Source organism: Cololabis saira, chromosome 1 (assembly GCF_033807715.1).
Source record: "Cololabis saira isolate AMF1-May2022 chromosome 1, fColSai1.1, whole genome shotgun sequence".
In the NCBI taxonomy this organism is placed as follows: domain Eukaryota; kingdom Metazoa; phylum Chordata; class Actinopteri; order Beloniformes; family Belonidae; genus Cololabis; species Cololabis saira.
The window spans coordinates 40,216,681-40,230,201 of NC_084587.1; the positions used below are offsets into that span (position 1 = coordinate 40,216,681).

Consider the following 13,521-nt stretch of genomic DNA (forward strand, 5'->3'; position numbering starts at 1 on the left):
ACAGTGTCAACTGAACTGGGAGGTAAATGCAGTCAAATATCACTTTAAGGTTCAATGAAAGAAAGGAGTAAGTCAGAGCTCTTCAAGTCCAGTCCTCGCTGTCCTACATGTTTGTGATATTTCCTTCCATCAACACAAGTCTGTAAATGACAGTCACTTGTGTCAGGGTGTGTTGAGGCAGGGAACCATCTAAAACACGAGGACAGCGGCCGTGGAGGACAGCGGCCCTGGAGGACAGCGGCCCTGGAGGACGGCGGCCCTGGAGGACGGCGGCCCTGGAGGACAGCGGCCCTGGAGGACGGCGGCCCTGGAGGACGGCGGCCCTGGAGGACAGCGGCCCTGGAGGACTGGGCCCTGGAGGACGGCGGCCCTGGAGGACGGCGGCCCTGGAGGACAGCGGCCCTGGAGGACGGCGGCCCTGGAGGACGGCGGCCCTGGAGGACGGCGGCCCTGGAGGACGGCGGCCGTGGAGGACAGCGGCCCTGGAGGACAGTGGCCCTGGAGGACGGCGGCCCTGGAGGACGGCGGCCGTGGAGGACAGCGGCCCTGGAGGACAGCGGCCCTGGAGGACGGAGGCCCTGGAGGACAGCGGCCCTGGAGGACAGCGGCCCTGGAGGACAGCGGCCCTGGAGGACAGCGGCCGTGGAGGACGGCGGCCCTGGAGGACAGCGGCCGTGGAGGACAGCGGCCCTGGAGGACTGGGCCTGCAGAGCCCTGGGGTGAGGTTTGTGTTACCGCAGCAGCCTCTCCCAGGCTCCAGTGTCGGTCCTGCGGTAGAGCTGCGGCTGACCGCCCGGAAACAGGCTGTCGGAGTTGGGGTGCTCTAAAAGGAACCTGATGGTGGACTTCATGCCCTGGACAAAGTGTGGCGGCTCAGCCAGCGGAGAAGTGGAAAGGTACTGAAAGAAAACACAAATATATATACACATAGTGAAGAGAAAATCCAAAGTGCTCAGGGAATTGTTAAGAAAGAATCTTGAAGGTGCTCTTTGGTGTTGGGGAAAAAAACAATATCTAATCAAAAAAAAGGGAGTCCAAGGCACTCTTCTTGTGGAAAAATATAAAAAGCCTTTATTGAAACATGGCTATTAGTATAAAAACATGGGAGCATGTTTTTATACTAATAGCCATGTTTCAATAAAGGCTTTTTATATTTTTCCACAAGAAGAGTGCCTTGGACTCCCTTTTTTTGATTAGATATATACACATATATTTGTACCATCATTTAGCACATAGTTTAGGAAAAAGGAACTGAAAAAGAGTTAAAAACCCCTTTCCAAAAGAGTCGTTAAGCTTTTTAATTGTAACATAATACTAGTAATGTCCATTTGTTTGACACTTTATTTATACAGAAACAAGTAAAAAAGTAGATTACTCTCAGAAGAGAGAAAACCTACAAATCTATGATTTGATACCAGCAACACACGAAAAAATAAATATGTAAAAAAAAAAAAAAAAAAAATGTGGAGAGAGATAAAGACAGAAATGTTTATAAAATAAACAAATATGACTGTTAGACTGCATAATCTGGAGATTACTGGGGCAAAGGTGAGGGTTTTATGATTGAGTAGAAAAGCCATCCATTTATTATAATAACGTCTAGATTCTGCATTGCAGAAAAACCCTTATTGAGGCAACTTTTTTATCAGTTTTAGATTATGGTGACATACTGTACAGACATGCCTCGGCTACAACGCTAAAGCCCCTTGATTCTGTTTATCACTCTGCACTTAGGTTTATTACTGGTGACTCATATAACACTCATCATTGCATACCATCCATCCATCCATCCATCCATCCATCCATCCATCCATCCATACATACATACATACATACATACATACATACAGTAAGGTTGGATGGTCCTCCCTCTCTGAGAGGAGAGATTTTCACTTCTATTTATTTATCTATAAGGCTATTATTGGCTTGCTGCCGACTTATGTTTCCTCCCTCCTTGCTTGGCCTGCTAGTTTACACCACACTCGATCCACTGACTGGCTTACACTACAAGTCCCCCGAGTCTTTACTGAGCTTGGTAGATCTGCTTTTAGCTTTTCTGCACCTTCCACCTGGAACTCATTACAAAGCACTCTAAAAATTAATTCACTAGTGTCTTTTGGTCATTTTGAATCCCTGATCTTAAATCTTTTAAGCACTGTCTGTTTTAATTGATTTTATTGTTACATTTATTAATTGTAACTTCATATTTGTTTAATTAACTGCTCTTTTGTTGTTCTATTTTTGTCTTTGTTTTTTTTTGTTTTTACTTTTGTATTGCTCGACGTCATTGTAAATGAGGGCTCGCCCTCAATGATTTTCGAGTTTAAATAATGATATATATCTAGATGCTTTATGGTGGAGTTTCGAGCGTCATCACTGGCGGCAATCATGCCACAAGCAAGCTCTCTGGCGGGATCTGTGGTACCTGAGTGATGGTGAGTGATCAGCTCAACCTCATTACTCTTATTTATTTCTTATGAAATATTGACAGATTTACAGATGGTTTGGTTCCCTACAAACATTAACGTGGCTATAATTCTGGATGCTTGAACATGTTAAAATTGCAGCTTTTCTGTCCAAAAAATGACTTAATCGAGTTTTCAATTATATAGCTAGGTTTGGCAGACACCAATAACAATTTTATGACAAACTAATCTTTTGTCTAAATTACAATATTTGTGGATGTGGTTTGTGGATCATGGTTGCTAACATAACAGTGCAGTCTCCCCACTGCCAACCAATTAAGTTGCTATTAGTTTAGCAACTATAGTTTTAGGAAGGCCGCCCCAGCTAAAGCCTCATTTACCCTCCACGGACAGAGCTTTGGTCCAGTGTATTTGTGTAGTGCAGGGTCGGCAGCCCTGGTTCTACAGAGCAGCAGTCCGCCATGTTTTAGATGTTTCCCTCCTTCATCACACCGTGACACAAGCAACTGTGTCATTAACATTAACATTTGATTGTGACCTTTAATCAGGTTGAATTGAATCAGGTGTGTTGATGCGAGGAGACATCCAAATCATGCAAGGCTGCAGCTCTTCAGGACCAGGGTTGCCGAACTGGGTATAGGGAAATCTTAAGTTGGGTATTTGGGTAATTGTATATCAATTCAATTACCCTTTCAGGGTTTTTTCTTCAGTTCCATTGTTTCACTCTCACATCTTTTGTTTTATCTGTCTTCCATGTGAATATCTCCACAATAGTTCTCTGTGCTGGGTGGGGATTTCAACAAGCTGCAGTTCTTCATGTATATTTTAAAGGGAAATCTTGAACCTATTTCGTATTGCAAATAAATGTCACTTTTATGTCCAAGAGGTTACAGACATTTAAGAGAATAATGCAAAGGTAATAAGGTAAAAAGACATGGTAATAATGTAAATACTACCAATATAATAAAATAATTTGAATTATTACATGTTTAAACTAAACATACACACATATATATATATATATATATATATATATATATATATATATATATATATATATATATATATATAAAATATAAATAAAAAAATACTTTGTGCAGCTGAATGTTTATTGCACCTATCAGTTTATTTGTATATGAAAGTCCATGGTTATAACTGTTGTAGATTATTTGGTTATAAGTATCCAGTGTCATAACTACATCTCTGATGTTTATAACAAACCAAACCGTTTGAAATTCAGTCACAACTGATCAAGTTATGGAAAAAGTACATGCACAATTAAAACGATGTCCTGAGTGAGCTAGCTGACTGTGGCAAGATGGACGCCACTGCGGACGTTTGAGTCCGTTGGCCGGCGTTGGTCATCTAGCCTTTATTATGTATCTATCTATGAGAACAGCATCCACCAAATGGTTAGTCTTCGTGGACAATGATCTTCACCATGTCCCTCCAATTTACGGTATGTCAATTAACTCAAGAGACAATATTTCTCATTGCAAAAATGTTAAAAATAAATAAAAGGGGGAAAAAAAATAACGTCATTCAAAATAATCCACTTTTGCGTAAGGAACCCATAGATGTTGCAAAATTTTAACAATGGCGTTCACAGTTTTCAATGAAAAAGGCTGATTAAAAGCAAACATAAAAGCAATTAAAAGTTAAAGCAAGAGTGCTGCACCTCTTTCTCTCTCTCTCAGAGTGTTTCTGGTATCACATATTTACAATACCATGAAGTCAGTAACGAACTACCAAGGGATTGTATAATGATTATTTTTAAATCTTGGGGGTATATTCTGTTTTGATTGCATTTTAGAAGCTTCTGAAATTTTCCTGGAGATAATGTTAGTATTTCAAGATCCCTTTACCTTTAAAATTGTGTCATCATTTTGTGACAGCCAGAAGGCAATATCCAGGTTAGGAGACCACTTGCACGGCCCGATTTTGACAAGTCCACAACTTGAGTCATATATGTCAGCCATCTGAAAGGTACAACAATTAAAAATCTATTAAAAAGTCTGGTAAGTTGAACTTTATTCAACTGATTCACAATAATTATCTGTCAGTTAATACGGAAAAATACACACATTTTAAAACATTCATCTTCCACATATCCACAAATAAAAAGTGGCGAAGGCAAGCGTCGTACTACGTCCTGTTCTCTGATTGGTTCATCGTTGCCAGCGATAGCGGATACCTGAAGTCACTGTGAGGTTGGAACAACGTTGTATTCCAACATTTAATTATAATTGGATTATGATCTAGATTTAAAAATGGGTTTACGCTAAAAGCCTAACGTTGTCTTGAAGTTTAATTATTGAATAGATGTTGGACAATGGTTGCTTGGCAGCAATACATAATTAGTTATCTAACGTGGGGCCCTGGATAGCTCAGTGGGTTGAGCGGGCGCAGCACAGGTTCGAGTCCCTCCCTGTCGCTATATACTGCAATGTTTCTGCCCATCTCTACCCGTTTCCAGTGTAAATACTTTCTCAATAAAGGCCAGTAGTGCCACAAAAACCTTTAAAAAAAATAAAATAAATTGTTATCTGATGTTGCAAGGACCGACTTTATTATGTCAGCTGTCTGGTCTGACAATGAACCAAATGGAGCGGCGTCATCGCATACCAAAATTGCACTAAAACATTTTGACAGATTTTTGAGCGCAGTGTACCAAATAAAACTGGTTCAAGGGAGGTAAACACAACAACATTCAAACATAAGAGACATCTGATTATAGGGCACACTGACGATTTTTGAGAAAGATGAAGGATTTTAAGTGTGCCTTATTGTGCGGAAAATACAGTATATTCTTCTACATGGGATTCTTGGGTACTGTTAGTCAAATGTAATAGTTTTTCCAACCTTCTTTGAACCTTTTTTTAATATCATTATATTTAACAAATCATCAACATCTCTTCCTAAACATACAGATATTTATTCTCAAAGAAAACAAGGTTTTGTTTTTCTGAGCACCTGTCCCCCTGTGAAGGTCCGTGCTGATCGCAGCTCCTCTGCCGGCCCTTTATGAGTGAATGAAGCAGGGAACACATCACCTGTTTTAACATTTACACCTGCATGGAATCAAAAAATAAACTTAAGTATCAGAGTTAACATCCTGTGAAAGGACTGCATTTCTTTCAGCTGCATATCTATCACTCACCTATTCCATACACGATCGGTCTGTGAGTCCCATTTCCAACAATGTCATTCATTTCTACAAGACAATTAGATGAAAGCTTATTTTTGAATAATTTATAATAAAATAATTTGTTTTTAAGAACTTCAAATGGATATGAAAGTTACCTGTGATGCAACATGTTTCCAGATGAATATCCTCCTTCTGTTTTTGAAATGCAGCTGCAACATTTAAAAGATCCATTTAAGTTTTACAAAGCTTAAAAGTTGTCCAGTAACAGCACATTAATGAAGAATAAGTAAGTTTATCAAATGATACCAAGTATGCTAAGGCTGAGATTATGGGATGTTTTTGTGTCGTCATTAAATCCTCCAACAAGATGCAGCTCTAGTCTGCATATAGGACAAGAAATGAAAAGACAGGACATGGTTACTGAATTAAACAACATGGCACATGCTTTAACCTGTGTTTGTACATGCGTAAGTCTTACCTGCCCTCTTCACAAACATTACTCAGCGATGAGACAGCTTTCACAAAGAGCGGTACTTCAGCGCATGTGCTGGAGCCATCGCAGTGAGCAAGGCAAACGGCTCCACTTCCTATGAAAAAATAATCAGGGTAATGTACTTTTGGGATTTTGTAATGGAGACTGACACAGCGTGAATTTAGTAGAATGACTGTTACCTGTCTGTCGCAGAACAACCAAATGGCAGGTGGTAGCATCACCCGATCCAATGATTGAAACGCAGTCTGTAAAAGATTAGATGAAGTATTACTATAGTTGAGTAGAGTGAATTTAGACTTAAATTGAATTTTTCCCTGTCCTGCTGGGTCACATGAAGTAAAAAAATCAAATTCATGTTTGTGTTGATACAAGTCAGAGCAGGAAAGACATCTGAAATGATCTTAGAGAAGCAACTGTTGCTGTCATCATTTGTGGGAAAGGTTTCCAAGCAATCTGATGTCCATCTTACTACAAGTGTAAAACGTTCAAGACAGTTACCAATTTGCCTATTCAATGTGCTCTGAGAAACATAAGAACATAAAAAAGGACCAAGAACCAAATCTCTGATCCTGCAGACTTTAGTGAACATGATAAATTGTTAAAACTTACAAGTTTCATGACAGTCCAGTTAGAAAGATTGAACAAGTACGTCCCCTTTGAGAACCTCTGCTATCTAACAGGAACATGGCTTAGGTTTGCATCTGAACAAACTATACGACTTCTGGAACAAAGTCTTTTGGACAGATTACACCAAAGTGGAGATGTTTAGTCATCAGGAATGGAGCCAAAATGAGCAAAAACAAAACACAGCTTGCCTTCATCTCGTATCAACTGCAATGCAAGGAGGTATAATTTGTGTGTTTTGTTTTATTTTTATTTTGTTTGCTTTGTTATAACCACAAGACCTGGGTACCTTCCAGTCAATTACTTGGCCAGGATCTCCTCTGTATATTTTATAGTAAAATGTGAGGACATCTGTCCTACAAAGCTGGATGGAGACCGGCTCAAGCAACAGAGCAATCCAAGAACAGAAAATTGTGTTTATTTCTCCTTCTTTTTTTGCCTAAAAATTGTTCCTAAAATTGCTTAATCGTTGGATGTAGTTAGTTTTTAAAAACATAGCTTATGCAGTTTGTCTTTTTCTTCTCAAAGCAATAAGGGTGTAACATTTCATATGTTGTTGTTATGGGGTTGTATTTACCTCACTTTATTACGTGGTTAGGATGAGCTGATCTTATTTTTATCTGATGCATAAAACCTTGAAAGTTAGTTGAAAGTGTGTATGTTTTCATTTTAAAGATGAACTTAGCTTTACTCACCGTCTGCAGGTGTTGTTGCTGCAAACTCTCTTTGTTGAACATACAGGAGGCACTTTGGATCCACATCAACAAGTGGTCTGGAGCTAAATAATCGCGCATTTTCCTGTAATACAAACATGACATGCTTTTTGAACGAAAATAAACCCACACAAGAGAGAACGTCCTATTTTTTTTAATTTTTTTGCGTCATGGATAAAGCTATCGTATTAACTGATATCAGCTCTAAAATATAGCTTCGCTGCAGTCACATAATATATGATATAGTATGTCTAAAATCATTTATCATCGTCTCAGTAAGGTTACAACCAGTACTCGAGTTGAGGGGGGATGAGGAGGGATGGCATCCCCCCCTGAAATAAAAAAGGTCCAAATCATCCCCCCAGTAAAACTGCCATCCCCCCTTTCCATCCCTTATGTCATTTCATCAATGAATGTGGTTTTACTGCTATTTCAACATTTAGAGTCCTCACCAGAAAAATAACACCAGAAAAATAACTTATTTGACAATTTTCACCCGTTTCAAGTACATTTTCACTTGAAATAAGTAGGAAAATCTGCCAGTGGGACAAGATTTATCTTCTTATTCAAAGCAAAAAAATCTTCCACTTCAGAGTGAAAATCTACTTGAAACAGGTGAAAATTGTGATGAGTCTTTCTTTAAGTGTAATGAGATTTTTTTTACTAAAATGAGACATTTTAACTAGAAATAAGACAAATATTCTTGTTAAGATATTGAGTTTTTGCAGTGATCCATTTTATTTATCCTGTGAAGGAGAGAGTCATATTGATAAGTTCAGAAAACTGTTTTTTATTTTTGTGTTTTGATGTATTAGATGTAAGCCCAGTGGATATTTAAAGCTTACAGAAGGCTGCATTTAACTGCTGCTATGTCATTCCTGCAGTATTTCTGCAGGTGTTTGGGTCAGTGCTATTATTTGTAATATATTATATTATTTGTAATCAGCACAAATTATCTGTCCACATATGATAAAATCCATCATCCCCCTGATTTTCTTTTACAACTCGAGTAGGCTACTGGATACAACTATCACTCAAACACCAGAATGAGGTCTGGTATCAAACATTTCTCAATTAAGCAATCTTAATTATTAAAGAAATATCTATAGATAAGAGCTTATCGTGAATGTAGCAGCAGTTTGTGTAAACAAACCTTCAAATGTGGATTTCTTTCGAACAGTTCCGCTGTCGAGCTTAAGCGCTCAAGTTCCCTCCCCTGAATTAACAAAGGCATTTCCTCTGGCGAGATCCACTTTGAATTCTTCTAATTATGGTGCAGTAGAGACAAATAATTCATAATGTTTTGCCCTGTTTTTCCCCATTAAAGTCGTCCCTGGTCGGGTCAATAACTCATCCTTCCTCCTCCAACTTCCTCGCTGCGTCTTCTTCTGGTTTGTGTTGGTGCGACGGCTGACGTCATGGCTGACAACCACGCCGTGGTAGCGCCCCCTGCTGGACGAAGTCTTCTGAAGTACCGGAGTGTGTAACATTGGTAATACATCAGGTTACAGTGAGTCTAAAGGAAAATACTAGGGGAGGAAAAGAAAGAAACAAAATTAAAATAAATAAATAAATAAATAAATAAAATAAGGTAGTCACATCTATATCCTATTGTCTAGCCCTGTCTCTTTAAAGGGGACCTTTATGGCATCTAATCCCTATCTTAAACAGGCCTTGAATGTCTTAAAAACAAGCTTTTGATTGTTTTTGCTAAATAAATTAGAAATTCAGCCTCTGAGCCATGTCTTTATCATCCCATTGTCTAACCTTATTATCTATGCAGGATCCTGAGTGGGCGGGGCTATGATAATGAGGCTCTGTGCTGATTGGCTGCCTGAATGACGTGATACACCGCTACGAGAAAATAGCGGAAGCTCCGGCCGGCGGAGTTACACCGTGTCATAACTGCATGCGATGCGAGCGAGCGTCAGCGACAAAATCAATTCCATTGCTTTATTTTCTATTGGACTGTCCTAACTGGCCGCAGCGACGCAGCGACGCAGCGACGCAGCGACGCAGCGACGCAGCGACGCAGCGACGCAGCGACGCAGCGACGCAGCGACGCAGCGATGCAGCGCGCCGTTTTGAGCTGAACATTTGTCTATTTTCTTCCTGTCGCTCGCGTTGAAAGCCGGTTGAAAGCGCTGTAGGAAAGGGTCATGGAGGAGGAACGGCTGATCCAGTTAGTTGAAATGAGAAGTTATCTCTGTGATTCCTCCTCATTTCACTACAAAAACCTCAATAAAGTGGCAGCTGGCTGGAGGGAGATGGACAGAGAGCGTCCGATGTCACGCAGTGCGACGCGATAGTTGGACACTCGCATGCAGTTACACGGTTTTATAGTTGTGGGCGTGGTTTGCATTTTGGCTACGTAACGAAAATGCGCAGAATCTGAACGGCTCGTAGAAGCCACATCATACTGGTTTGCTGGTTGCTTTCCTCCTTCTCTGAGTTGGCGGAGGGGGGACCACATTATATGTTAAAGCAAGAAAAAACGTGTTTTTCATAATAGGTCCCCTTTAAGAAAGACAAGGAGTGCCCTGTAATAATCCCTCATTTTCTCACTGCTCCCTAGTAACAACCCTTCTAAACTCCATTCACGTCCCAGCTCATACACCCTGTCTCTTAAAGCCTTCCTTTCAACCTCATACTTGCCACATTTAAGAAGCACATGCTCAACACTCTCTATGACATCACACTCCTCACATTTATCAGACACAGCCTTTGACATTAAATACAGAGTTGATTTTAACCGAGTATGACCTAATCTCAATCTGGATATGATTACTTCCTCTCTCCTGCACTTACCCTCTGGATGAAGTTACCAACTATGACCAATTCCTCTTAGCAGAGTGTAAATAAATGGATCAATGGATCTATATGGATAACTGGATTTATATTTTAGCAAAATGTTAATAATACCCTTCCCTCGAGCGGTGCCCCACTTTCAATCACATGTTAAACTTGCGATCCATATCTTCCCTTGATTCCTACACATGTGGACAAGTATGTTTTTTTTATGATTAACCACAATTGAAAATCAATGTCTGATGTATTAGTTTATTTCTTTGTAAATTATTATTTGTTATTACTTTTGTCAGTTCCCAGTTATTTCAGTGACCACTGTGGATTTTCTTTCTTTAATGAGAGAGTGCTAACAAATACGCCCACATGTATATGTCACACCTTTATTTCATGATCCTAGTGTTGTTGCCACCAATGCAGTCTAGAGACCATGCTTTTTCCCTCAGACTCTTGACAGTTTCACCCTAACATGAACACTTTCCTTTTGTCATTGACTCCGTCATTGACTCCTTTTTCATTTACTGGGATATCATATCATGAATGTGCTGGCACCCACATGAATGTTGTTCATTTCCCCTGAAATTTCTGTGAATTATTGTACAGAATTTTATGCAGCTGAGCAAAATGCCTTCAACTAATCCGAGCACTCTAAAGTTAATGGGACTGCACATATCTCTACCGCATTAGTTTAGTAAAATAAGAGTCCCTTTGCTGGGTGGAATTTATGCGTCACCATTGCTACCTGTTATCTCTGTTATACAGCTTATTAGATGTGTTAAAATTGATATGTATCCATTGCAATATCTACCAGTTAGTACCACTACCAGGTCAGTCCCATTTTATTCAGAACAGTTCAATTCTGTTCATTTCAGTTTGATGATCCTTTATTGATCCCTGAAGGCAACTTATGCAAAAACAAACAAACAAAAAGGAGCTCAGGTCTGATCCTTAATGCAGTCACACTTCCTTTCACTAAATGTTCAAAGACACTGTTTATCTTCCGACCTATCTTTTACTTCCCCTATAGCATCCTCAAAGAAATGATGAATCTGTACTGCTCTTTCTTAGTATGAACCACATAAATCATACGGCTGCTCAGAAATTGTAACCTCTTCCATTACTGTTTCCCAGATCTTCATGTCATGACACGACATGTCCTGATGCCCAGTTGTTACACATCTGGACATCACCATTGAAAATTGAAACCAGTACACCTTTTCTCCATTTCTTGAGCCTTCTTTCACTCTCGCCCCTTCTCATGTTGCTCAACAATCTATACTAGCCATAGCCAACATTTCAAAAATCTCATCAAAGTCGTTCCAAGACAAGAATGGATATTGTTCAGTATTCTGGCATAATATGTAAGGGTGTTTTTGATCCATTCATGGTTACTGCTGTATAATAGAGTATAGTACTGAAGTGGGGGTAGAGTGGGGTATTATACCTCACTCTACCCCCACACTACTTCAGTTCTCTTCAAAGCAGCCCTCACTTCACCCTTACTGACTGGCACTTCTTGGTTTACAGTTGCTGCACCTTCCTGTCTCTGTGTTTTCTTCATTCATCGGGTACTATTTCAAGTACTATTTCAATCTTGCCTTCACATCTCCTCATGTATAAGCAGTACTCGAGTTGTAAAAAAAAAATTCAGGGGGGATGGTGGATTTTATCATATGGGGACAGATAATTTGTGCTGATTACAAATAATATAATATATTACAAATAATAGCTCTGACCAAAACACCTGCAGAAATACTGCAGGAATGACATAGCAGCAGTTAAATGCAGCCTTCTGTAAGCTTTAAATATCCACTGGGCTTACATCAAATACATCAAAACACAACAATAAAAAACAGTTTTCTGAACTTATCAATATGACTCTGTCCTTCACAGGATAAGTAAAATGGATCACTGCAAAAACTCAAAATCAGATTTTTCTACATATTTCAAGTGAAAATGTACTTGAAACAGGTGAAAATTGTCAAATAAGTAATTTTTCTGGCGATATTTTTCTGGTGATGACTCTAAATGTTGAAATAGCAGTAAAACCACATTCATTGACGAAATGACATAAGGGATGGAAAGGGGGGATGGCAGTTTTACAGGGGGGATGATTTGGACCGTTTTTATTTCAGGGGGGATTCCATCCCCCCTCATACCCCCTCAACTCCAGTACTGTGTATAAGCATATTCCCATCTCTATCTTCTATCATCACCCCCCCCCCCCCCCCCCCCCCCCCCCTTTATATAAACTTTGGCGTGTAAAACATGCAGTGGAATTATTTTAAAGGGAACCCTGGCTATTAAGACATGTAGGTCTTAAAAGATAAATGTTGGTATCAATTATAACAATGTGATATAAAAAACCTTTTTGATGTCTCGTTTTTATAAAATTTGAAAATATAATTTAACTCGTAGGTCGCCATTGTTGTTTACACCGCAATGCATTCTGGGTAGTGACGTCACACGGTTGCACCTGCTGGCCCCCGTACACTGTTTTGACTGTTCAACCAGATAATCCAGAGGATAAACATGTCATCTGTTCAGCCATTTCAATTTGAACCCGAACACAAGGTCAATGAGGAAGACAACACTGAAAACATATCTCAAAACGAGCCAAATGAAGACCAAAAAAGACGGGATGAGGCGAGAGTGGGACAAAATCCCAGCAACTGCGTCTCAATGCAAACAGAGGAGGAGAGCGTTTGCTGTCAAGAGCTCGTGTTTTTGTCAGCAGCTGTTCACTTTAAGCTATATTCAGTGGTGGACAGTAACGGAGTAAATTCACTTGAGTACTGTACTTAAGTACATATCCAGAGGATTTGTACTTTACTTGAGTATTAGATTTCTTTGGTACTTATTACTCTTACTTGAATACATTTCCAAGACAAATATTTTTACTTTTACTTGAGTAAATTTCTAGGAAGGCTGAAAAGTACTCGTTACTTTCAGGTCTGCTCTTTTTTCTTCTTCCCTAAAATCCTATTGGTTTTCAACAACTCAACAGCTGGTTTCAAAGAGTTAATTCTCAGAAACAAGAGTTAAAAGATCCTTAAATTAATTTATAAAAAATATAGTAATTTACTGATGTGGAAAATAAGAAATTTACTCTTACTCTTACTCTTACTTTTACTTAAAGTAAATTTAAAAGCATTTACTTTTGGCCAGGGTTCCTTTTAAGAGAGGGATTTAGTGAGACCTCGAGATCAATGTAGTCCAGTCGGTGGCGGTAGCGCCTTTGCACTGGGCTTTGCGTGCTATTAAAGCGGAGTAGAAGAAGAAGCGGATCGGGCGGAAGGAGACAAAGAAGAA

General features: G+C 39.5%; 1 protein-coding gene across 1 annotated transcript; it reads right to left on the reverse strand.

The window, feature by feature from the left end:
* Window positions 1-583: 583 nt before the first annotated feature.
* On the reverse strand, window positions 584-8,802 carry ntan1 (N-terminal asparagine amidase). Its single transcript, XM_061722895.1, has 10 exons — window positions 8,558-8,802; window positions 7,387-7,489; window positions 6,247-6,312; window positions 6,053-6,161; window positions 5,881-5,954; window positions 5,730-5,783; window positions 5,587-5,640; window positions 5,400-5,497; window positions 4,292-4,405; window positions 584-899 (listed from the first exon to the last, which is right to left on the reverse strand). The coding sequence occupies exons 1-10, from the start codon at window positions 8,636-8,638 to the stop codon at window positions 732-734; spliced, it is 921 nt and encodes a 306-aa protein (XP_061578879.1). The 5' UTR covers window positions 8,639-8,802; the 3' UTR covers window positions 584-731.
* Window positions 8,803-13,521: the final 4,719 nt, after the last annotated feature.

What these genes read in the sequence shown, in the direction of transcription:
- ntan1 (XM_061722895.1), bottom strand. Translation starts at nt 8,638, where the DNA reads ATGCCTTTGTTAATTCAGGGGAGGGAACTTGAGCGCTTAAGCTCGACA. An exon ending in GGAAACATGTTGCATCACAG is followed by an intron (nt 5,641 to 5,729) that starts GTAACTTTCATA and finishes ATTGTCTTGTAG; the next exon opens with AAATGAATGACATTGTTGGA. An exon ending in ATGATGACACAATTTTAAAG is followed by an intron (nt 900 to 4,291) that starts GTAAAGGGATCT and finishes GTTTTCTTTCAG; the next exon opens with TACCTTTCCACTTCTCCGCT.